This window comes from Cydia splendana, chromosome 9, assembly GCF_910591565.1.
Source record: "Cydia splendana chromosome 9, ilCydSple1.2, whole genome shotgun sequence".
Taxonomy (NCBI): domain Eukaryota; kingdom Metazoa; phylum Arthropoda; class Insecta; order Lepidoptera; family Tortricidae; genus Cydia; species Cydia splendana.
In genome coordinates, this window is record NC_085968.1 from 16411647 (window position 1) to 16439439 (window position 27793).

At 35.9% G+C, this 27793-nt stretch overlaps 1 protein-coding gene across 1 annotated transcript; it reads right to left on the minus strand.

Moving 5' to 3' along the window:
• Positions 1-27793, minus strand: LOC134794025 (carboxypeptidase N subunit 2-like). Its single transcript, XM_063765728.1, has 8 exons — positions 27758-27793; positions 16055-16216; positions 14628-14778; positions 5473-5616; positions 2667-3123; positions 1675-1934; positions 1292-1417; positions 1-273 (listed from the first exon to the last, which is right to left on the minus strand). Exons 2-8 carry the CDS (start codon positions 16161-16163, stop codon positions 21-23), a joined length of 1500 nt encoding a protein of 499 aa, XP_063621798.1. The 5' UTR covers positions 16164-16216; positions 27758-27793; the 3' UTR covers positions 1-20.

Genomic DNA, 27793 nt, shown 5'->3' on the forward strand with positions numbered 1-27793 from the left:
AATGTAGCGTTAAGGTCGTTTCAATGCCAGGGATCAACAGTGGTGACGTCGTGATTTTGCTCCATGCTTTCCTGTGGCTTCCTGTTAACTGTGACATTGAGGGAGAGGAGTTGCTGTATCGGCAGGCGAGGCGACAGATTAACCATGCTAGCCCATTGGCCTGAGCACAGCTCGGGAAACTTTAGCTTCCTCAGGAAATGACCCTCCAAATACCAGGGCGACACGCATGTCGGAGAGTAGTCCCATATTTTCATCTCGTTTAGCCGCACCCATCTGTAACGTAGGCAACGGAGTTTAACAAATGTACGTGGTCTCAAATAAGGTAAAAAAGTTAGGTACACTGAGAGAAAAATCATCACCAGGAATTAAAAAACAATTCTGTACTGGGGGAAAAAATTAAGTTTAGTAATGATTATGGAAGTTTCACTAGGTATTTCTGTAAAGTTTATTTATTTCTACAAACAGCTCAGTAATCCTAAATCTAATTTCAACAAACAGATAATAGAAATTGCAAGAACTAATAGAAATTGCAAAAGTCAATTTGATCCTATTAGTTGACTCTCCTTGTTCCCGGATTAAGTTTTTTTTGTAATTCTAAGTGTGTTTTTATTATACTTTTCTCTCAGTGTATATTTAATCATTCGTATTGCACTCGATGCATAAAAATGCATCTACATGAATTATGTATTTAGTATTCGTCGAGAAAGTCGATTGCATGAATTGATTGTGGGTACATTTAGGTACGTTTTTAAAATATTTATTAATCTTACTAAGACAAGACCTTACATAAAACAAGACATAGCTAATGTAAGGGCTTGTTAATGAAACAACGACATCTTGGAAGTGTTCTTTATTCGTATAGCGCTATTTATTTCTTACCTAAGTGTTTATCCATATGTCTATCCTTATTTCTCTAGTGTTGTTATTACCTATCGAAGGAGCGTATTATGGTTCGACCTAAACATCGACTTTGCCCTTACATGCCCTTTGAAATTTAAATTGAAAAGAATATTTGTATTGTTTTAATTTTAAATTTCACATTTATTTTACCCTTACACTAAACACATTATAGGTACTAATAAGCTAACTATTTAGAGTTGTGTTAATAGGATTTAATATAATTTTTGAGAATTAATCATTATTCGCATTGCGTCCTATTAAATTAAATATTTAGGAGTACACAAGCAAACTTAAAAGGTTGCTTATTAACATTCTCCACATTTAATATATGTAAAAGTGTTTTCTAACGATTCTAACCTTATTTAAAACATGCAAAAAGTGAGATACTTACGCCGATATATACAGCGTGTGGCAGTCGCAATGCCAAGGGTTGCCGGAAAGTTTTACGATTGCTAACTTTGGCATATAGTCCAACGTGCGGGACGGCAGAGATGGGAACATGTTTCCATCTAAGTATCTAGAATAAAATAGACAATGTTTATTGCCAACCTCGTTATAAAATATAGCTGAAGCCTGTTATAATTCTGTTGTTGGTTGAGCCTACATATAGAAAATCGTATAAAATGATGACACGAAAAATTTCTCGGGTCTAAATTGGATAGCGTATATGCCTCTTTTTATCATATTATGATATAATAAGATCTCTAAGTGGCCCTTTCTAAGAACTTTCAGTATTGCCTATGTAATTGTAAATTGTAAATACTTATTACTTACAATGTTGTGAGATTCTTTAACATCGAAAAAGTTTTGAAGTGTATTTCGTACAGTTTGTTCTCCGACAGGATAAGAGAACCCAAGTTGTCTAACCCGTGAAAGCTTGTGATATTTAAAAAGCGCATCTTGTTTTTAGATAAATCGAGCTTTTCAAGTTTTGAGCAATTAGAAAATGTGTAGTCTGGCAGAACTGTCAACGAGTTGCCTTTCAAATCCAAGTTTCTTAAATGCTTTTGATTTTCAAATTCCACACCTGTTAGCTGAAACAATATTAAATAAGATTCTTAAGCGCACAAGTAATTGTATAATTTGTACGTAATATTAAGTAGAGGTTTCCTCGGTATATGTGTATTGTAACGCGTTTAATTAAGTTTTACGAACCCTCTAATTAATATAATATTTTAAACCTCTAATTAATATTTAACAAAACAACTGTGTCTGTATTATTGTCAATGCCTGGTTTTCCTCATTAAAAGAAAAACGCATGAGGCGCCACGGGCAGGCCTATAACCCCCGCCCACCTGGGGGAGCATATACCTGCCGCGTGTGTGGCCGAGGGATCCTCTCTCGTATAGGGCTTTACAGCCACGCACGCAAGTTTCGTAACCGGGATGCTGCTTAAAACATCTGACACAGATGATAAAGGCCTATTTATTATTATATCAGGGTATATGATACAGTTCTTGTTGTCGAAATTGGAATATCATTATTTTCGAAATCATCACCAATATACAACACTTACTAGGGCCAATTTAGTATATCTACATTTTATAGGCAAGGTAAACAAATTAGTAACCAGGCGGCCTATTATGGATGGCTTTATCCACATGACAAAATATCTGTCAATTTTTAAAAGAGCGCGATTGAAAGTGACGGATTCCGTTTTATCACGCTGTCACGTAGACAAGAACGACCATCATATCCGTACAGAAATCGAACTACTTTAAACGAGAGATAAATATTAAATATATAATTATAAAAATCTAACTTACGCTTTGTAAGTTATTATCCGATAAATCCAAGTAAATGAGACAGCTGAGCTTGTTAAACAACCGCTCTGGAATGTTCTGAAGATTGTTATTATCCAGCAGCAATGTCTCTAATGAAACGAGACTTTCGAAAGCATTCTCAGTTATATTAACGATCCTGTTATCTGACAATTTCAAAATTACTAAGGTCCTCAGCAAAAACGTGCCGTTTTGGATTTGTTGTATTTTGTTATTAGATAAATCTAAGATGCGTAGCGATTCCAGTCCTATAAAGCTGTCTGACGGTATATAAACGACTTGATTATTTGAAATATCGACGGTTTCTAGATATGAGTTATTGGCAAATAACTTTTCAGGCAGCGTGTAGAGGAAGTTGTTCGATAGATCTACATGGAATAGTTTCTTAGTAGCTCGGAAAGTTTCGCTGTCAATTTCCTCTAGAAAGTTTCTTTGAAGTCGCCTGAAAAGAAAAACACAAATTAATATAGTTAAATTATAAATGTGCTTAGGTATTTAATAATGTATTTGATGAAGAATTTGAAATACATTATTTTGATTTTTTTATTGGTGACTTATCACCTGAGGGTTAGTGTGGGTGGGTCAACTCCAATGAAAACGGGCTTAACCCTTAAATGCATAGTGTTGCCAAATGTCTACAAACCATTAGATAGCTCACAGATTTAAAATAAAAAGGCTTACGTTCTTGAACGCACCTTTATACCAAACGTCAAGTAATAGGGTAATGATTTAAGGGTTAAATTTATGCAATATTTGTAATTTATAAAAATTACATTCGTTTTAAGACGAAAAGTCGGCAAACTTGGAAAGATCCACAAGTTGATAATTTTTAGTATGTGATTTTGAACGGTTTTTTCGGGGTATGTAATTATTCTATATTTAAAAACTTTATCATAGGTATATCACAAATAGTGTACCTTTCTAATGGTAGTAAAAAAAAATCATTTATATATTACTGAAAATTACATATTTACATAAATATGATTTAGCCAATTCAACTTCTAACACTGATTTCGCAGTGAAAATCGAAGTTATATTTTTTTACTATTTTTCCTAGAATCTACAAACAATTATGTGATACATATTATATAAATTTCGGACAAAAAGAAAAAATCATGCATTTAAGGGTTAAAATGAAGTTACTAGTTTTATGATATGTATATTTATTTTTATTTTAATAAATTTACCTGAAAATAACTTTACTTTTGTAACGGTAACCGAATTTATTACATGTCAGTAAACTGATATTATAATAATATAATATTAATTCAGCCTATATACGTCCCACTGCTGGGCACACTCACAGGCCTCCTCTCAAGCGCGAGAGGGCTTGGGCTATAGTCCCCACGCTAACCCAATGCGGATTGGAGACTTCACATACACCTTTGAATTTCTTCGCAGATGTATGCAGGTTTCCTGACGATGTTTTCCTTCACCGAAAAGCTAGTGATAAATATCCAATGATATTTCGTACATAAGTTCCGAAAAACTCATTGGTACGAGAAAGGATTTGAACCCGCGACCTCCGGATTGGATCTATATCTGAATCCCTAAAGTCTTTTCTCCTATTTTTGCATTCCCTAATATTGTTTGTCATAATGATCAGTTGTCCTAACACTCGTATACCCTAATTTTGGTTTCCCTATTATCGAATGGCCGATTTGTTTTTGTCCTAATATGTTTTTCCCTAATGGCACTTTCCATATTGAGTATTTATCCTAATGTTATGTAGCATCATTCCTTTTTTGCCTAATTATTGTTAGGCCTAAAAATTATATATCCTAACCGTCATGTTACCTAATTTTACTTAGCCTATCGTTGCTTGACCTAACACTCGTATGCCCTAATTTTGATTTCCCTATTTCGTTTCGTTTTTACAATGGTCGCAGTTCTAACCTAACCTAACCCACTTTTGTGGCAGCAGTTCGTTTTTGCGAGGATCACAGTTCTAACCTAACCTAACCCACTTTTGTGGCAACAGTTCGTTTTGCAAGGATCGCAGTTCTAACCTAACCTAACCTACTTTTGTGGCAGCAGTTCGTTTTTGCAAGGATCGTATTTCTAACCTAACCTAGTTTTAACAGCAGTTCTTTTTTACAATGGTCGCAGTTCTAACCTAACCTAACCCACTTTTGTGGCAGCAGTTCGTTTTTGCGAGGGTCACAGTTCTAACCTAACCTACCCCACTTTTGTGGCAACAGTTCGTTACCATTCATTATGGAAAGTAATTGTTATGATAATTGATCAATAGGAAAAGTAACTGTTATGACAATTGATAATTAGGGCAATAGCCATTAGGTCAAAACAGTTAGAACATATTATTTTATGCCGAACATTGTTAGGGATTTCGAAGAATATGGTAAAAAACATAAGGGATCTTGATAGTTACATTGATATGTTATTTTAACAGCGGTCATAATTAAGGATTTTTTTTTTAATACTGGGTGATAATACTAATAATTTAACATTAAGATAAATAATATAAATATAAGAGCCTCGGTAGACAGTACCATTTTGTACCATTTGGAGTTGAAACTCTAGGTTCACGGGGTCCCAGCGCGCACAAGTTGTTCGCAGAAATGACGTAACTGGTGACCGAAAAGCTGGCGGCTACCACGCACAACGTATCAGCATTGCGATACAGCGAGGAAATGCCGCCAGCGTCCTATTTTAGATTTAAGCTAGTTATTAATTTCGTTTAGTAATACCACTGTCTAATATCTTGTATGTAAATAAATGATTTTGGTATGAAGATAAGATAAGAGATGTCGTTGACTGGGCCCATACTCACAGTATCCTCAGACTAACGAGGGAGTCAAAAATGCCGGCCGGCAGATACTCCACATGGTTATCAAACATGTCCAGTTCAGTCAGCGACCTCATGCCTTTAAACGTTGTCTTGTGGAGCGTGCGCAGTTTATTCGTGCCCAGATCGCTGAAATGTAAAACAAGGAGCTTACCATCAAACGTATAGGGTGACTGCTATATTTATTGGCCACTACATAATAATTGGCCACTCTTAACAATAAGACTTATATTGGCTTGTTTCTTTCTGATTTGTTAGATGTGGCCAAGTACCGTGGTGGCCGCATAGCAGTCACCCTTAGTTTCCTTTTGTTAATAAAATGGGCAATATTTTTAAAAATATCGCAGTCGATCGGTATATCTACGAAATACTCCAGTAAAGATACGGTTACGTTAAACATTAATTAGTAATAGGCAATTTTTTTTTTATTCCTGTTCTTTAGATCATTTTAAGATACTTTATTTTCGAATCCAACAAACTTTCTGTCCGGAAGTAGGTAAAATAAAATAGTTAAAAAAAAGAGCCGTTCTTGTTTGTTAAAAATAGTAATAGTATTTTTAGTTCGTAAACGTGACGAAAATAATATTTATAATGAGTCGACAATGGAATCAGTCAAAATATTAACACGGAAAATAACTAATTCAATAAATGGCGGGGCCTCACGGATAAACGTCGTAACTTGATATAAAAAAAAAGTAATAATTAGGTCTTTGATTGAATTACCATAAAACTACCTCATTAAGCTATTTATCCGAGAATCCGACATCAATATTATTTGTATCACTTGTATATATATTTACGCCTTAAACATGCTAGAAAAAATGGTTATAGATATAATTTCTTGCAGACTTTGTTCTGATAACGTTCAAAGTGATATTCAATACATAATCACACAAAAATATGGTCAATGTAATAAATATGTGCATTTTAACAAATTCGCTAAATGAAACTACCAAATTTGAACTCTTTGCGCTAATGCTAAGGATTACATTTCCTTGCGGCGCGCGGGGACAGTTTCAATGCGGGCGGTGGCGGGAGTTCGTGCCAAGGACGCGTGGATAGTATGTAGGTAAGTATTTACTTACCTACAAGTTGCTACAAGTGACAGGCCATTTCGAACGTGCGCGGGCGTCTCGCTCGCACCAAATATTTGTGCGGCCAAGTCTGAGCAAAATGAACGCGCGCGTGAATGATAGCTGATTAAAAATAACTGATATCATTTCCGATATTATTGGTTGATGTTCAAATTATATTCGTAATTATATACGTCAATTATGACCCACTACAAAAATAAAAATTGCGCATAACTATTTATCGTTCTTATTTAATTTCAGAATGGCATAGTGTGGAGTGGCATTATAAAAGGAATACTTATTATCGTAGTCATTTGACAGTTTTGGTGACACTTTCACATTCTGTCACAGCGAAGTGTGTAGGCCCACTCTTTAATTTGATATTAACGTCTATCCAACAACTTTGTCAGTAGAAAAAGGCGCGAAATTCAAATTTTCTATGAGACAATAACCCTTCGCGCCTAAGCGTCTGTAGACTTTTTTTTTCAACAAACGTATTATATTGACTATTTCGTGCTCTTTCAATTCATAGTTTACGTTCCATAATAAGTATAACATAGTAAGTTCCATAATAAGTATAACATAGTATAATAAGAGTCGACGTGGAATATATGTTTACACTTTTGCACCTTACTCCTTTGGGGCTGTCCATAAATTACGTCATCGATTTTCGACCCCCCCCCCCATAACATCATCCAAAAATCATGCTTCGAATGACCCCGTTTCCTCCTACGTCATGCTACCATCATCCGATGTCCAGACCCCCCCCCCCCCCTAATTTGAAATGACGTAATTTATGAATAGCCCCTTTGCAATAAGGCGAAAAGTACGGCTTTAAAATGACAGCGTTTTACACAAAAATAAAACGCTAATTAAATAACTTACCATATTCGGAACCTAAGAATAAATAATAGTGAGAGTGGCAACATTGTCGTAGGGGCCTATTCATAAATTTAAGTCATTTCAAATTTGGGGGGGGGGGGGGGTCTGGACATCGGATGATGGTAGCATGACGCAGGAGGAAACGGTGTCATTCGAAGCATGATTTTTTGATGATTGTAGGGGGGGGGCGACAAAAATCGTCAAAAATAGATGACGTCATGTATGGACAGCCCCTAGGTCGTATTGTCTTTTTCTAGCATATACCTATTTTCAAGTCATTGTCTCTAAATTATACATATTTGCACCATGCAGGATTAAAACTTTAGGTTCCGAATAGAGATGCACCGGATATTCGGTTACTATCCGGTATCCTATCTCGCCCTTATTTTAATATCCGGACGGATACCGGATACTAAAATAAGGGTACTAAATAACTATGCTTGATATCGGAATATAATCGTACTCGATTATTATTTTAAAACAATTTAAACGTTCCATTCACTAGCTCGCGCACTAATTTCGTACCTAGTGATAGACCTATATACCGCGCGAAAGTTCATTACGAAACAGGCCAAAACTTCCACAATGCGCACCTGAAAAACCTGAATATTTCCGCCGGCCGAATATTCGGCGGCTGAATACCGAATATTCGGCCTATGGTCAGGCCGTACATCCGGTATCCTGTATGCGGCCAAACAACTATCCGTTGCATCTGTAGTTCCGAATATGATAAGTTATTTAATTAGCGTTTTGTTTTTGTGTAAATGCTGTCATTAAACAGCTGTACCGATATTCGGAACATAAGAATAATATTGAAACATGTTTGTTATCGCCTGGTGGTGGGAAGACGCCAAACCAATGTGATTATACATATCCTATGATATACTTATTATGTGTATGTAATATAATTATATTATGAGTGTTTAATTAATTATGTAGTACGTACACCCTTTATTGTAACACCTGTGAGGAGAGAGATATTTAGTACAGTATACAATTTGATAGGTACATTTTGTAAAATTAACATTTATTGTATTTATTTATTTATTTCAAATAACAAATTGCACCTTACAGCTAATGCCAAAGCGGCACAATTTGGAACACATTAACAACATAAAGCATTTTTAACATTATTTATAACAATACAATATACAGCTAAGACACATGTATTCATTATGGTATGCTACTCTTAGGCATCTCTCTTTCTAATATCCTCTTGCACTTTCACATCACTATTCCGGATCGTTTTTATTTGCTAGATAATTTAACGGACAACTATAGTACATTGTAGGAGAGGACGGAAAACCGCTAAAAGATGGACGAGTGAATTTGAGGGCCGACACGTTGGTGGAAGCCCTCTAATAATACGACTCCATCTTTAGCGTTTCCGGCCGAGGCATTACATAGTGCTTTTCACGACTACTGCGAGGAAATAAGGAAACATTTGGATAACTATAAGTACTAGCCCGCGATTTCTCTGGTAGCAAATTACTAGCCACTGCCTGTGCTGTCTCTTGAATTTCGGTAGGCGTCAGCGTAAGAATATCATTTTCTTCACTAGAAGAACTCATTTTTATAGCGAGCGTAGATACGTGTTTCTTATATTTTATAGTACTATCCAATTCAGTGAGAATTTTCCGATCCCGCCTTTTTTCTTTTTTATCACATTTAAGAGGCGTTTTTATGTTGTTTGCTTCAAACCGACTCTAAACTTAGAAGCGTTTTTGCTAAAAAACCACAAACGGCTACAAAAGTAAAAAACGCCTTAAGCGTGAATCGAATGAACTGACTGAATGAATGAATAGTTTGACATTTCGTTTTTTTTTCTAAACAAGAAATTGGTCCTATAAATAACCTAAATTTATTTTTGAAAGAAAAAGTTGCGCCAAAAAAGACCTTTTATTGATTTTTATGTTTTAAACAAGGGCCCAACGTTTTCTGTTCTCTTTCACGGCGCAGCAACTAGTATCATTTCTCTCTCCTCGCTCTTTTAAAAATGCCGTTTGTCAAAAAAGGACAACCATACTGTTGACAAGATGGACTTCAAATCAAGTGTTGCCTTTTTTGATGCGCCCAGGCTGTGTATGTGTGCGTAAAAGCGTATATGTGTGCTCTTTTAGGGATGTGAAAAGTCGATTTTAATCATGTTATATATCGATAAACGCTACACAGCGGAACGAAATAGCGATTAATTGAAGCTTCAATATCTTCGTTAAACATGAACATAATTGAAATGCTAATGGATAATGAATATATTATAATATAATAATATAATTCAATTATTACGGAACACCTATTTTAGGAGGTATTTATGTATTTTAATTAAATATCTGAACTTTCCCTTGGTTCCCTGCTGGGGCGTGACTTTAAAATTATGATCTGATAACCACAATAAAGAATAAAAGCGTTTTTGTTCATTTTAGGTACCGTTAAACCTTTGAAGTAAAATTAAAATTGTAAGAAATGTCGATAGTTTATCGATATGACTTTATCGACATGGCTACAGCAAGGTGGGCCTCATTGTTAATCGTACACTAAACAAAAGTGGCAACAGTGACAGCTCGCTGAGACACCGTCTCTATATATTATAAGTCTATGGTTTTAAATTATACTCATTGCTGTAGCGAACTGTCACCAATGACAGATGATGATAATAATGAAACATTGTAGTAGTGGTGGTTCAGGTGCTACAGCTATTGCGTACTTTCCAGCTTGGTTTTAGACCATCTATTGCCACATTTCCGAACAGTGGCGTGAAAAATTTAATTATTTATTTCACACCAGCTCGGAAAGGCTTACTTCAAAAACTGAGAGCAAAGTTTCATTTTATTCACAAGTGAGGCAAAGGAATCAAATGCAAATTTTGAGTTGTTTTCTTATGTTTGCTGGTAGAATTGACTTTTAAATCATAAATATTTAATAAAATTCATTTGTATTTGATTTTGTATGATATTTTTACATTTAATATTTGCTTTGGGTTGGTGTGGTGAAACATTTTGTGTTTCACTTGGGGCAAATTTTGTTTAACCCTCGTGCTTTGAAACCCTCGCAACGCTCAAGATTCCATGTTTCGAATGTTTTACTTGCTCAAGTATCAATATTAGCACGAGCGGTTAAACAACAACTTTGCCCCCTTGTAAAATAAATAACTATTTCAATATAGTCAGCTAAACTGAGGTACAAATTCAAAAACTCACCAGCAGTTTAGCTTCACGACCTTCCAGATGGAAAAACAGCAAGCCAATGACTTGAAAATTTGCCTTGTATAACTGACAAAGCAACCTGCCTGTGTGGTGGGAGTGTAGGAGCGAGGGACGTATATGCTAGAAAAGGGCAATACGACCTACGATAGTGTTGCCACTCTCAATTAGAAATGCAATGGATAGTTGTTTGGTCGGATACCGGATATTCGGCCTGACCGTCGGCCAAATATTCGGTATCTGACCGCCGAATCTTCGGCCGGCGGAACAATAAAAAAAATAAAAAATCATTTATTTCAGACCTTGGTTCATACACTTACACCAAAAAACTAATTAACTACAAACTAAATTTAACAATACCTACATTTCGGTTTTTAGGTGCGCATTGTGCAGGTTTTAACCTGTTTCGTGGTGAACGTTGGCGCGGACTCATTTCTATGTTCGAAATGAGTAGGTACCTACGCGTGCAAGTGAGTGGATGTTTTAATTGTTTTGAAATAATAAACGAGTAATGTACAATATGACCGTGACTGTTTCTTAAATCCAATTTGTTTACTCTGAAATCAAGCAAAGTTACTATCCGGTATCCGGCCCGGTATATTATTCTGAGGTTCCAAATATGGGTACAGTTGTTTAATTGTTGCTTAATTTGGAGATTGACCCCAATTTCATTTCTGATCAAATCGGTCGATTTGATCATCCCGTCTGGACTTCACTTAACAGCCGTAACACATTACCGCGCCGTTCAGGGTCACGGTGCGCCAAACCATAGCCTGATGTCATGTAGGTATGTATAATGTACTTAGTCCAAAATTATGTTATTTACTAATTATGTTATTTATATGCATTAAACGTTAAATCTGAACCAATTCGATAACTATTCTATAGTGAAACACATTCAGCTTGACTAGAAAAAGCGCGGCAAATTTAAAACATGTATAAGTAAAAAGCATTTAATGTTTCAATAGCGCTCAGAGACCTGACTTTTATCTCGATATCGTAATTTTCTAGCGACAAATCCATTATCTATACAAAACTGTCGCAAAAATGTTATCGCTTCTATATCGTGGTACAGGATAGGATGGAGCCATATACTTTACTACTTGCTTGCAAGTATCGTAATTAAACAGTGCTAAGTAGTTAAACACGCGCAATGTATTTTTATGTCATAAATAATGTATTTATTTAATGTTAATTTAGTATTAATTATAGTATGTATATTGTTTTATCCACAAATATGAATAATTGTAGTTAATTTACCAATAAAACATAATTTATACGGCCACAAATAAAATATTAAATGCTTCTAAAGGCTGTTTGGTTATTTCTACATGGAAACGAAGTCATTTCAAATTATAAAAACATTAACTGAACACCTTATTGCCGCCTACAGTCACCGCTCGCCGCTCAGCTATTCGCTGTCGTTAATACCACGGCCTTACGTTTTATGACACTGAGTCGCGTCAGGGGAGCGACACGGTTCGGTGCGCTTGCGGTCAGTCGAGTTTTGGAATATTACTGCAAATTTTTGTTGTTTGTTAATTTGTTGGTTATTGTTGTTTGTTAATTTGTTGGTTATGGTGTCGACTTTTATTGCCCTAGTCGCCAAATGATGTTACTAGTGAAATTTTAACCGACACCACACGGTAAAATTAAGTTTAACAATAATTACTTAATTTAAAATCGAATAAAAACGGTATTTCTAATACTTAACTTATATTTTTTGCTATTCAATTAAAGAGTACTAACAAAATCCTAACTCAATTAATTAGTGCAAATATTTTAAGGTTGGCGATTCCTGCTCGGCCTTGCGTCGCAAGGTGCCCGGTACCACTGTATTGCAGCAATAACTAGAAATGCTTACTTTGGGGAACATTAGCAACTGTCGTTTTTGATAATTACATTTTAGTGGTGAGGGGTGGTACTTAAATGGTTTAAACTTATAGGCGCGAAGATTTGATTTCCCTGAGAAAATTTTAATTTCGCGTCTTTTTCTGCTATCAAATTGGGTGTGTGTCAGTATAATAGCCCTATATAATTGTCCTATTATTGTATTAAATTTAACGCGCTCGCAAAGACGGAAAGCTTGCAATTACGTAAAATTTACTTTCTTATTTACAGCACTCTTGCCCAGATTAAAGCTGATAATTAGTTCGAATCTAGTCTCCCATATTTTTTACGTTCACTGGTACATATGTTTTGACCGAGTAAATAGTAAATATACTAAATACTTTTTTAAATATTCGCGCTCGGGGCGATGGTAGTTTCATCGTTCCGTCGCCCCGCTCCATGCAACGACCAATCGCGTTAGCTCGCTGGCTCGTGCGCGGCAACTTTAAAGCAACGATAACGTTTTTGATGGTTTTTTGTGTTACGAATCATATTTCAAGCCGATTTTTACAGTATTCGACGAAAGAGAACTCATAATAAAAATCCCATATGATATTGATCTATTACCATTTTTAACCAGGCAATTAATGCACAACCCCATAAAACCTACCATACGGTATTATTTAGTGTACGATTAAATTGCAACGCTTGTACTTATTGTAATTTGGAAATAATGAGAGAAAAAATAGCCTATTACCATTTTTGAGGACGGAAATATACTGAATTTAATAATAACCGTAGGTTACTCACTTTAAATGTAGGATACAGAATTATTTTTTGTGTGATTCATGCTTAATGTCATAAAGCAAATATTTCTCTATGAGTATAAATTTAAAAAATGTTATTAATATTTTTTACAAACTTTCTGTGATTTTTTATATTTTTACATTTTTTTTTAAATACCTAAATGTAATATATTTATTTGGATTATGTGTCGACGTAATCACTAGATTTATTATCTGTCCCATACACCGAAAATTTCAGCTATTACTAATTATTTCCATTCCGCCATACTAGCCGAGCGTACCTTTCTTGGCCTAAAAGAATTCAACAGTGTGTGATGTCCCTGATCTACATTTATATTAGGCTAGTTTGATTATATTCCATACTCTTGTAACAACAATTTGATTCAATATAGGGGAGGTAGGGGAGCATTGGACACTTTTTACTTAAGTCGTAATAATCATTAGCACATATATTTGGCTACAATTATAACACAAAACACTTATAGAATTTATAATCAACCTCGAAATCGCTAGGGATTTTCTAAAGTCTGTCAAAAGTGCCCAAACCTCCCCAAGTCCATTGTGTTTAAATGTAGGCTTCATAACGTCTTAGCAACACCTACTTTTTCGATTAATTTATCTGTTTCTGATACCCAAAGGTTGTCTGGAAGAGATCGCTCTTTAGCTATAAGACCGCCTGTTGTCTGCCTCTACATTTAATTAATTGTTCTTTTCTTTTGTATATTTTTACTGAGGTGTGCCAATAAAGAGTACCTATTCTATCTTCTATCTATCAAGTCCCCATGGGTCGGGTGGTTAGTTTGAAAGTTATCTTGCTTGGGACTTGTCTTCGTCAGAGGGAGTTTTGTCGACTACAAATATGCCTTTAAATTGAAAACATATTATTTATATGCGCCCTGCGTGCGTTACGCACAGCACTGGGTTTGAAATAAATTGAGGTTGGGGATACATTATGCAACCTCAACATAGGCATACGATGACATATAGCGATTATTGGGTTTTCACCAATAAACCAAGCATTTGCATTCAAAAAGGTGTCATTTGATGAAGTGGAACTACTGATGAAGACCAGAACGGCCCTCTTCAACGACGTGTATTTCTCGTTTAGTGATAGGTTTTCTTCTTTGAGTTTGTTAAGCAAGTTCTTAAGTTTTTAAGAAACATTTTTGTCAAGTTCTGATTTTGTCTGATGATGGGTTTTCCATGAGGAATTGAGGAAACTTCTGAAATCATGATGCCCATGATGGATTCAGAATCAGACATTGAAACCTACTCAAAGCGCGATTTTTTCAAATCGCGACGCCGCTTGGCACTATTAACGACGCTATACATGCACTTTTAATACTTACATATTGACAAGATCCGACGGGACCAGAAGGTCACTTGTGAGGGTGGTGAGGCCAGCACGCCAGCAGTTAAGGGATCGTCGAGCCACATCACAACGACACACGCTTTTCCCGCACTGCCGCCAGCGGGATTGAGAAACACTAATCGTCCATGCTGTAAACAATTGTGGCTTTCCATCAGAGAAGGGTCCTTATGCTTCATTTGCAATAAGGACCTTTCTATCAGAATTTCTGTTGGAATTTCAGATAAAAAGGACCTTATTGTACTGGATCATAAGGAATTCTGTGACAGAAAGCTACAATTAGGGGAAAGTGAGATAATTTGATCGCTAGGCAGAGCTTGGTTACCTTGATTTAAAGTCTAATCTAACGCGTCACAAATTTACAAATATAGAGAAAAACGTACATATTTTTGTGTGTTTTCTTGATTTTTCTCTTGCAAATACACCTTTGATTCTAGGAGGTCTAAGAGAAATCTAACAGGGAATTAGTCGTATTTTTTATTATAGAGTTGGAGTTATTTCTGAGTGCTACCTACGAAACAGCATAAGACATACTTGTGTAAGGATGTAACGCAAGTAGGTGCCATAAGATGATAGCCATATTAAAAAAAAATTGTGTCCATGTAATAAAATACTAGAGACTAATAGAGAATTTCTAGTGAAACTCTTTATTAAAAAAAGCTACGCTTTTCGAATATAAATAATATATTTACTTAGTAGTCAACCACTTTTTAATCAAGAAATTACAAAATAAAACTTTTACGGGCCATAAATTAGTTCTAGAGTCTTAAAAATACAAGGCTATTGTGAAAAACCCTAACGGTTAAGAGTTCTTTTAACTTTCAAAATGCATTATTTATTAGGGATCCTAATGAAGGAAAGTCTGCGTAATGAGCAAGAATATCTTTAAAAAAAACCGGGCAAGTGCGAGTCGGACTCGCGCACGAAGGGTTCCGTACCATAATGCAAAAAAAAAAAAAAAACAAAAAAAAGCATAAAAAAAACGGTCACCCATCCAAATACTGACCACTCCCGACGTTGCTTAACTTTGGTCAAAAATCACGTTTGTTGTATGGGAGCCCCATTTAAATCTTTATTTTATTCTGTTTTTAGTATTTGTTGTTATAGCGGCAACAGAAATACATCATCTGTGAAAATTCCAACTGTCTAGCTATCACGGTTCGTGAGATACAGCCTTGTGACAGACGGACGGACGGACGGACGGACAGCGAAGTCTTAGTAATAGGGTCCCGTTTTAACCTTTGGGTACGGAACCCTAAAAACGAAATATTTTTTTAAAGAAAAGTGGTTTTTAAGGTTCCGTATCTAAAGGGTAAAAACGGGACCCTATTACTAAGACTCCACTTAGTAATAGGGTCCCGTTTTTACCCTTTGGGTACGGAACCCTAAAAATGAGAAGTCTCTAACTCGACTGTTCAATAGCGCGTAGACGGCGATCCAGCTGTCTCCACTGCAGGTCTTCGACGCAGTTCCCGGGGCCTTTAGGATCCTGGCCCTGGGTACCTCGACCCACCATGTCCAGTACTTCGCAGGCCGTTAAGGAGCATTTGGCGTGAGTTAGCTGTAACACTGATCAAATTTAACTTTAAAAACAATTGACTTACAATTAATATATTTTTACGTTGCTAGGTATTTTCTTAAACAATATAAATTAATATTCTGGGAAGGCCAAAATATACTTCTGATAAAGATACTACTAATACAAATCATCTTTGTGCAGGCCCAGCGGCAGTACTTCCATACAAGCCCAAAAGCCGGGCTTGCCTTAGTTGCCTTACCGAAATTACGTAGTGATAAGATCAATAATCAATATAGATTATTTTTTAACCGCGCGCCAAATGAACCCGTATTATTAAATTCAAACCCCAGCGCGCGGACCGCGGCGCCAGCGTGTTGCAAATTTTTGCCGTGGAGGCGCCTCGTCCGCGCGAAAGAAATCAGGCGTAGGATTTTCTAGTTATCCTGCTCGCACTCGACTTCGCTTCGCTTGCAATCGGGCTTGCTTTTTCGTCCTGCTCTAGGCGCTCTTAGCCTACAAACCGCCATAGAACGATGTAACTATTTGTAGGTATGTATAGCAATTTTATAAGGCGATTTAAGCCTGGCTTTTGGTGTGAAGTTAGCTGCATAAGTTTGCACGGGCACGCGTTTACTTCAAGTGTATTATTATTTGGTCGAGTCGAAAGTAACGAAAGCTCAATTTATTTAAGTGAATTTGAATTAGGTCGTGAATGTGGATTTGTTCGTTTGTGACGTTTATAAGTGTTAACAATTGATGAAGTTGTTCCTTGTGACGGTATGAGATGCGTCCACGTATTACTCACCAAAGGCAAGGTAAAATCGTTAAACTTGGTAGAAAAACGGGATATCATGTCCGCGCCAAAACCAACACCCGACGTGTGTATTCTCAGATAAGTCAGTTGCATTAAGAGAAAATTTTATACGGCCGTTTACAAAACACAAGGATTGTTGGTTTACTCCAATTAAGGCGTAATTAGAGTGACAGAGAAAGAAGAATGCAATTTGCAAACTTCAGTGTACGCGGTAGGCCCTCTGATATGTTTGTAAAATTCTATCTAGTAGTTATAGTAGTACCTAGTATGCCCTGTGCGCTATGATAGCTCGCCGCGATACGCTAGCAAATTCATTTGAGTCCAAAGAGTGAGATTGGACATTTATTACGAAAACATATCTTTCGGCTTGCCTTACTCCGAAACCCTAGGCACGCCACTGGTGCAGTTAAGCCTTTAACCAGTAAATCTATAGATAAAATACAAGTGCTTTTCGAGATGTCTTTATAAAAATCCACAGTGTACTGACTGTGAAATATTAACGATGAAAAGTAGCATGGCAAAGTGATTGAGCGTTTTCTATGAAATTCATGTCAATTCAAAAAAGGGTGCTGAGAATGTATTCATTTGGGACACGACACGATAACCTTAAACGAAAGGATAAACTCACACACGATCTTGAATAACGATGTTTACCCGGAGTTTACCGGTTAAACCTGGAGTTACCAATGATTACAAGAACAATTAAACCCGGGTGTAACGGTTTAACCGGTTAACCCCGGGTGAGTGGGATGGTGCAAGTGGCGCTAAGAAACATAGCACCCAAAAGGTAGGTAGGTATTCTAATGTATCTATACACACTTAAACTACAAGTACCTACCTGACTACCTGTAGTGAGTGTTTTACAAGTCGTTCATTTATTTTTGTGATATTAATTTGTAAACTGTAATAACCTAGGATTCCGCAATACTTTTGCCATGTCCGTGTGCCTGTCCGTCGGAGGCTTTGCTCCGTGATCGTTAGTGTCCATCTCCCGTCTAACTTTTGAACCACGGGTCCAAAAAATATAAAGAAAATTGTGAAAGTAGAGCTTCACAAAGACTTCAATGAAAACTTATTTCGCTATGAACATGATCATTTCAGCCGTGGTTGAGCTATCGCAAAAAGTCTTAAGTACAAAGCGCTGTAAATGTATTCCCTTTTGCTTTTGTGACAGACAAGTAACTACGGAACCCTACCCTGAGCACGTTTAGTCATGTTTCCCGGAACACAAAACCTATACATTATACTTTAATATTTCTTCTGTTTGGTAGGTACTTATTTGTAGAATGAGAGTGTTGTTCAGAAATTGTATAAGGACTAAAACGATTGCATATTTAAGACGAGTAAGTTCTACACAAGTAACTCCCCTTGAGGCAAAAGTAAACAAATAAAAAAAATTGCATGGCATTCCACTGATTTTTGGCTATTCCCTTTATTTTCAGTAAACAGAGATTAATGGATCCGATTAATTTTAATGTCATTGAGTTTCACTTACTTTTTCTTCCTTTTGCTACGGTTTCCGATGAATATCAGTGACTTGTCGTTTATTGAATGTAAATTTAATTGAAAATACACCGATATAGGTATTTAAAGATAAGATGCCGATTCTGTATTAACAGTTAGATTAGATTTTATCTTATTACTAGACGGGCCCGCAGCTCCGCTCGTGTAAATGTAATAAAGAGTTTGTCTTATGTTTAGTTAAATACCGATATTATTACGTATTGAACCCTGCCAGGGTTTATAACTGTGATAGGGACTTCTTATTTGTAACCGATATTTGGATAACTTAAATCGCAAATTTCTCAAAAAATTATGTGATTTGATAAAAGGCAAGATTGTATTTTTTCATCTACGTAGGTATTTATTTAAAACTTGTTTCAACATAAAATTATGGGGTTGCATTTGAATTACACATTATAGGGAGGGGGGAGGGAGTAGGACCCCCCCCCCGAACCCATCCCCAAAGTTAGGAAATCAATAGTTACCACGAAAATATTTTTTTTTATTTTTTGAGGTTATGTTCAATAATACAACCAAAGCGTACGAAAGGGAAACCAATTTGGAATTTCGTATACATATTTTTGAGCACTTTGTCCGTATACATGTTTTTGAGCACTTTGTCCGTATTTTTTTTTTGACCACTGTATTTCTTTTTAGACGAGACGAGTCGGGTGTGTTGTGAACGCAAAATACCTAACACTCCTCCTCGCTTCGCTCGTCGTCGTACCTAACGGTGACTCTGGCACTGTATTTCGTTTTTGACAGCGAGTCAGGTGTGTTGTGAACGCAACTTCAAACACGTATAAAAAAACTACGCGTCTCCTAGACACAAATCGGGTGTCATTAGAAAGGGGTGACCAACCCCTATAAAATGCCACCCTTCCCCCCGCCCCTCCCTATAATGCGTGATTCAAATGCTAACCCAAAATTATTATTTATTTTTATAAGCCCAATTGCAAACACGTTCATTAGAATAATTTCCGCCTTAAGACGAATATGTACGACCACCGCCCATAAATCGCATTTTCATACAAACGTAAATAGTCCCCATTTCCCTGTCTGGATATTGACATTACTTACGACGGCTACGGTGACGCAACGACCGAAAATGAGTCCTGGCTTCCGACACCAGATCACGCCATGTTTCCCGGTCTTGCGATAGCTCTCGCCAGTCGCCATGGCCGAGGTTGATCAGATCTTGAGCAACCCTTGAGCTCCAAAATATCTGAGCATGCACTTTAACTACATTATAATTTACATTGTTCAGATATTTGTGAATACCTCAGCCGGTCCGATATATCTGATGGTGACTGCTCAGCAAGAAGAAAAAATCCTACCTGGTCGAGTCGTATCGTATTACGCGAGAAAACAGTTTCCGAATTGGTTATATCTGTAAAGTCATTAAAGTATAATTATCACACACACATTATTACGGGCACCATCCCTTGAACTGATGGGTTCTCTGGCCCATCTCGGCAGCCCGTTCCCCGGACGAATGGCAATGTTTGCCGAAGCCGTGAAAGTTAATCTGAATAATATAACTCAAAAAGAAATTTAAAACAATAAATTACAAATTATTAACACGATAATCATACGATAATATTAATTTGATTGATATATCATAAATGGCATAAGTCACTCGTATGGGCTATGGACTAAGGTTGAGGTTGGCAGCACTTTTATTTTACTTCGTGTAAAAAAACTCAGAAATACCTGTATACCAACATGACAAACATAATTTAGTTTACTTTAACTTACGGATTATTTGGTCTAATCTGTAGCACCGCCAAACGAAAGCAACCGAGAGTTGCCGAGAAATGGCCGATGTCGTAAAATGAAGATTGTTATGAAAATTTCTTTTCCTTATTGTAAATTAAATACACATCGGAAGCGATAGTTTTTATGCTCTAGTTCTATTCCCATATGTAGATAATTGATTTGAACAGGTTTTTCTTATCATACGTGCGTCGTATTCGAGAAACGTGTCAAAAACTTTTTTAGAAATTTGTAAGGCGCCATCTCGCTTCTTCCCTCGTTTTTTATCCCGTTCTGGTTTTTCAATTTTATATATATGATGATGATGATACAACCTTCAGTTGTGCTATGAGGTATCTCACGTGCATCAATAAGGCAAGCGAGATGAGATGACTCTCATTTTAAAACTACGTGTTCGATTGTAATGAAACTTTACAAATACAATGACATGACATATATCTATGCCTGTAATTAGTTTATATAGCTCCAGGCTTACAAGCCAAATAGAGCTGAAACAAGTTTTGTATAAAAACTTAAATACGCTGTATTTTTTTAACTATGGTATCTGAAGATACATAAACTAATTATAGGCATAGATATACCTTATCCTATTGTAATTATAAAGTTTCAGACCAATCTAGCAAGTCGTTTTAAAATGAAAGCGTAACTACGTTTGTATGGAGAACCGAGCTTGCTACGGACTCTTAATGACATCAATAACAGATTTTTAAATCAAAATCGATCACCAGAACTCAATTTCTCATTATATAATTCTCTCGATATATCATTTCATTTTCGTATTTCAATGCGGCTTTATGTAGAAATGGAAATGCGCCGTCTATTACCTACAATAATTGACGAAACCTTTTAATGTAATTTAGTTATAATATAAAAGATGTCAAAAATAATGAATCTGATAATACTGTCACTGTAGTGTTTTTGTAAAGTACGGTGATGCCTTTGGGTCATAATATCTTCCCGTTTTTACCATTATTTCTGATATTGTTAAGGGATCTTGATATTTACTTGGAATTAATTAAATTTGGTAATTTAATGGAAACGAAAACAAACAAATCAACTGAGAATGTTTCAAATTCCAAACGATTACGATTTTAATCGTACCTACATAAAGGTTTTGAATGGAATTAAACGGGACGTCAGACGTAACCCGTAGAAACGTTGTTAGTCCTAATATAATTTGACATTGAAACGTTAATAGAATTTTAAATTGATTGCGTGTTTGCCAGCATAATACTTCAGTAAAAAATGCGCTTAGTCGCTTACACGATAATATGTGAAGTTAAGAATTAAAATATTCAGTTGGTCAATTTTAGAGGTTAAAAGGACGATTCTCCGATATCATCTGAGGCCCTACTCCGCATTATCTTTTCAATAAGCACATGTATTATGAAAAGATCAGGATACCACCAAGAATTTGTTTAGGTTACAAATTCGAGCGTAGGTATAAATATTAATTATTATATTGCGTTATGGTGGAAATCGATACCTTTTAATTGTCGTAAAAGACATTTTGGCAAAAATGAGTTATTTATTATACTTTAGTTCAGAATTGCAAGCGCTTTTATTCTGTATAGTTAAAACTTCGATATCTCGTAAAAAGTTGCCTTTACGACCCAATTTTTGTACTATGAGCTTGCAAAAACAGCTAAGCAGACGAGACGTAAATGACCAGTTATAAAATAGAAGATTCTCTGTCCTTCCCCGGGACTCAAACTAAGTATCTCTACTAATACCAAATTTCAACTAAATCGGTTCAGTGGTTAAGCGTGAACCGTGAATTATTATTTTGGATACTTTATATGTTTTTGTTCGAAATTTGAGCGCCCTACCCCCCAATATCACATCAAAAATCTTGGAGGCTCCACTCCATAAATCCATCCTTGTGTCCTTAGGACCAAACCTGTCAAAGGAAATCCTTGGTTCCCGAAACACCGTATTTGATAAGGTACAAAGACGACTATATACGATTCTCTCTCGATAAAACTCGCAAAACAATAACAACAAAATTAACCTCATTACATTACCAGCAGTTAAATTTGGAGGTCTGATTATAGAGCAATTAAACTGGATTTACCAGAATGTTTATGAAATTCGATTTAGTACGACTAAAGGTTTGGCTTGAGTTCTGAAAAGTTAAAGGAAGATTTATGTGTCGTTTTGTTCAACAAGCTGCGTCGTTATTCCTTTCGTTTATCGAGCGCATTGTTTCGGGAAAATTGGTAGGTCTGGGGTGAAACTAACTCTCAAATTATAATCAGGAAGACAAAGTGACGACCGGTCTGGTCTAGTGGATAGTGACCCTGTCTGCTAAGCCGATGGTCCTGGGTTCGAATCCCAGTAAGGGCATTTATTTGTGTGATGAACACTAATATTTGTTCCTGAGTCATGGTTGTTTTCTATGTATATAAGTATGTATTTATCTATACAAGTATGTATATCGTCGCCTAGTACCCATAGTACAAGCTTTGCTTAGTTTGGGGCTAGGTTTGATCTGTGTAAGATGTTCCCTAATATTTATTTATTTATTTATTTATTTATTTATTTATTTATTTATTTATTTATTTATAAAGTACGCTTGAAAGTTAAAATGATTCCTAACCCCACTTATTCGGTAATTCTTTTCGGTAACGCAAATACCATGGTCTAATAAAACATGGTCTTCTCTTCCCCGAGTGACACAGGCCTACGTCACAATAACATTACCACTTTATTTCAACATAACATGTTACATAGGTACATTATATCTATGGTTAATAAGTTAAAATATTTCTTTATAATTTTCATTTATATGTATTTTATCTTAAATTTTACAATAACACGTCATTTTTAATTATTCGTTAGCAATATCTTCCGATTCACGAAAGAAATTTCAGACGTTCGGGTAATTCTGTTTACACTACTGGCAACACAGGATAGCGCTGTCACATTTGACAATCCGCCATTTTGTCCCTGACCGTCAACCTTGTCGAACGCGTGTTAATTGTTATTTCCTTCTCGCTCAGTGTCAGCAGTCGCAGTGTTTTCCAAACTTTTCACGTCGTAAGCTTGGTAATTAATGTTTTCTTACGAAAATGGTTGGCTGTTCTATTCGGAACTGTAAGAGTAGGAGTGAAAAGGGTAGTTTTATTTTACTATGTTTCTACATGAATAACTTAAAATTAATGCCGTAAAGGGGCCCACTGATTAACAGTCCGCCGGACGGTATCGGCCTGTCAGTTGTTCGGAACTGTCAAAATTTTGTTCTAACTGACAGGCTGATACCGTCCGGCGGACTGTTAATCAGTGGGCCCCTTTAAAATAATTTTCACCGGTGGTTAAAATTCTCCCACATTTTAATGTTTGAGAAACTGTAAACAGCACGATGACGTAGGCCTGTGTCAGTTAGGTCATTCGCGAATCTCGGAAGAGAGTACCAGGCGGAGTACCTATATTATTATACCATGGCAAATACACTTAATTTTTAGGGTTCCGTACCCAAAGGGTTCACCAGGCTGAATCTCATAAAACGCGACAAATACTAAAAAGCACGGAACCCTCGGTGGGCGAGTCCGACTCGCACTTATCCGGTTTCTTTCTCTTACCATGAGTTTTCCGCGGCCGTAGTCGCCAGCGTTTGCGTAAACTACTCACTCGTACTGTACGGTTACCATCAGTTTGTCACTGACGTAAACGCCGTCGAGAACGTAATTTACTTTCTATCCATCCCGTTTGCACTAATATGCGAGTGCGAGCGAGATGTATAGAAAGTAAATTACGTTCTCGACGGCGTTTATGTCAGTGACAAACTGATGGTAACCGTACTGATATACTCGTATTAGTGCGAGCGATATGCACTGCGAGTGAGTAAGCCCATGGTAACAGTATAAATAAACATCACGTAGACGAGATCGCGTTGAGTCGATGCTCTCGATAACGGTGGAATTTAATGACCTGTGCGCTTTGATTGATGATACTGATGTCGAAGCCAAAGGAAGTATAATATCATTTACTCCGATCCGGCGTAAGACCATCTAATTTTAACTCAATATTGAATTTACTGGTCTTTTGTGCTTATGAATTTTAGTTACTATAACTTACCACACTGCCTCCTTAAATTAAAAGAATTAGCGGTCACTATGAATGGCTCATAAGCACTGCTATTATTATCATAAGGAACTAATGTCAGGACCCAATAAGAAATTTAATACTGACTATGATAAAACTATTTGAGTGAAAAACTGGAATATATATAAGTATACGAGTAGGTATGTAAAACGAATTGTAAATGATATAATCGGATATACTTAAAGTAAATAAAATTTATTAAACAGTAAATAGTAGTTTGACAAGTTTCCAGCAATAGGTAAGCAAATTATGCAGCACGTTATTCATTTTGAGATAAATACAATTAATGCGCTTACAATAACTATGTACAGTCACCAGAAATAATATGTTACCTTACGAAGGCCGCAAGAATATCTGACACGATCTTATTTGTAGAGCTCTAAGAGCGTGTCACATATTTTTGCGGTCTTCAAAGAATAACATATTATTGCAGGTGACTGTACCATTATATGTATGTATTTTGACACTATAAATTATTATTTATTTAACCTATTTTAGTTATTAGTAGTAAATCTGCATAATATTATTTCTTTACATTTTTGATGATAACAAATTTATTATAAATCAAAACCCAGAATTAAGAGAGTGTCCAGCTCTGGACACTGGAGGCCTTAATCATTTTTTTTCCTTCATATACAAAATTTATTTCGGATTATAGTTGAAATAGTATTATAGTTGAAATAGTACTAGGTACAGTCGAGTGCATAAATATTTAATATTTATAAATTTTTTCACCTTATTGCAATGGGTTAAGAAATATATAGGTATAGGTACATATTTATGCACTCGACTGTACTTGAAATAACACAAATTTTGACAGCACACGCAGTGCAACTGTCATTAATGCGTCATATTTTTTACACCTAAAAACAAATTAGGACTAACAACACAAAATACAACATTTTCATAGAAATTAATTTATTCTACGACCAAAACTTATTATATTTTTAATAGGTGCCTACCTACTGAAATAAGCAATACAAGTATTCGTGTTAATTAGATGAACAATAGTCCTGCTAATAAAATGTCCAAGTAATTTCGCTTAATGAGGTAAGCCTGTAGGTACTGGTATTTTATAACTCCTGATTGAATCTTAATGGACTTTTAAAGTGTAATTTACTTTACTGTTACTTTGTTCAGCAATTAACTGACCTGATTTCGTTTGTCAAGGGCAGGTTTCATGTAAAATTACGTATAAATTGTTCATTTGATTTGAATTATTATTTATTATAGTGGTCATTGTGAGCACCAGCGGAAATGAGAAACAATGCTAAAGCTATATCCTAAATACCAAAACTTCAATAGAAAGTAAATAAAATCCAAAATCATTCTGCCAAGTGCACCACACATTTTGAGATTTTTGTATCTTTACGCCACTTTACGCTTGACCGGTATTTAAATTTTATTTGTAACTTCGCTTTATAATTAATTTTTCATAGCATGTCTGATATTTATATATTTTACCATTCTGAAGAAACAGCTAAAACTTATAAAAACTACGTTGCCTCTACATATACAAAAAAAAAATCATCTGTCGATGCAGTCGATCCCAATACGATACCGCTTAGCTAGATATTAGAATGAATGTAAAATATAGTGAATAAAGTTTTCCGATAAAAATATGTTACTGGTACTTCCTGAAGAGTGGCCAAACATAAACTTAGAATATACCGAGTTTAAAGGAAATGTGGAGAACATGCATCATAGCATTGTGAGCTACATGTCGCAAACCAATACGTTTTTCCTGTATGCCGGGGGCCAAAGTTTTACGAGGGAGGGTAGCACTCTCCCGGGAAAACGAAGAATTTCACACGGTGCCTCAGAATGAAAGATTAATGTTGGTATAATCTGCCTTTACCTCCCTTTTCTCTCCATCGGTTTTATCTAGAAAGGAATTAAGAGCCCTAATCGATGTGTTGTTAGGGAATTAAGTAGGTACTCTGTTTACTTTGGAAATTATTTAACTGGGAATATGTGTGAGTGTTCGACCTAAATAAACTTTGCATGATGTACATATTTCTACCGCAATGAGACTGAGTTTGGGAACTACCTACGCTAGCACTGGGTAAGTAGGTACCTACTTAATAATTGCTAAGCCTTTATTTTCTTCTCGTACATCAGCTATGTGGAATGTGTGGAAGTAGGGTCAAGGAGGGAACAGTGGCTCGGTAGAAAAAGGCCGGGTTCAGTGGCTCACTCAACCTAATTCAACACGAGATAGGCGATATTTGGACGACTGAGCCACTGTTCGCGCTGAGCCACTGTTTCCGCCATGACCCTACCGCAAGTAAGACTTACGGTACCTAATTCAAACATAATATAGGTATTTCAATGATTTGTAGCTACATTAATGTATTTTATAACTTGCAGTACGCAGGCGTATACTCTGCGTACCTGTGTTCAGTATTTGACGAAATAAAAAAATCACGGGATAACGATCTGCAAATAAGTTCCTTCCAATTAAAATGTTAATTACACTTTTCGTCACGTAAAACACGAGCCTATTAATCATCTTATGTAAATAATTACTACTATAATGTATAGTTGTATACTATAATATGTCATCAAATACACCCGAAATACATTAATTATTAATACATAGTTAATTAAGTTAGTCACACAAGATTAAACTTAAGTTTACATCTACCTAAAACCTATATACTTTGTATGTACCTACCTAAATATTTAATGTCGTCGTAATAAAAATTGTCCGTAGGAAAACATTGTAATTAAATAGTAGTTTCTAAAAATGTCCTATCTATATACCTGAGCAGACCATCAGTTTTGACATTGACATAACGCTCACGTCGACGTAATTTACTTTCTGTACATCTCGCTTGCACTAATATGCGAGTACGAGCGAGATGCATAGAAAGTAAGTTACGTAAACGTGAGCGTATATGTCAATGTTAAAACTGATGGTAGACGTACTGTCCCTAAGAACTTAATTTATAGCTAATTAAAATGTTTTGTATACTAAATACAATTAAATTTTTCACAAAAACGGTATACAAGAAAAACAGTGATTAATAGCGTTTTGTCGTCTCCATTTCAGCTTTCGACAAAAATACTTTCGCATGGTAAGCGATTAGGTACCTTACCATCGCCCATCGACACTTGCAACGCCAGAGGAGTTGTAATTGCGTTACCGGTTACCGGCCTTTGAGATAGGTGTGTGCTCTTTTCTTGAAAGTTTGAAGGTGATATCGGTCTACAGTATAGTATATGTATATACTTATATATACGGTAACAAAATAGGCTGAAATTTGGCATATAAGCAGCTTTTAAACAATTTTTAACCATCATTTTATTTTGATATTTTAAATACTGCTATAGTACCAAAACAAAAAGGTGACCTATTTAAAATTTATAAAAGTATTTATTAACTATTTACCTTCAACAAACACGAAGTATGAAACAAAAAATACTA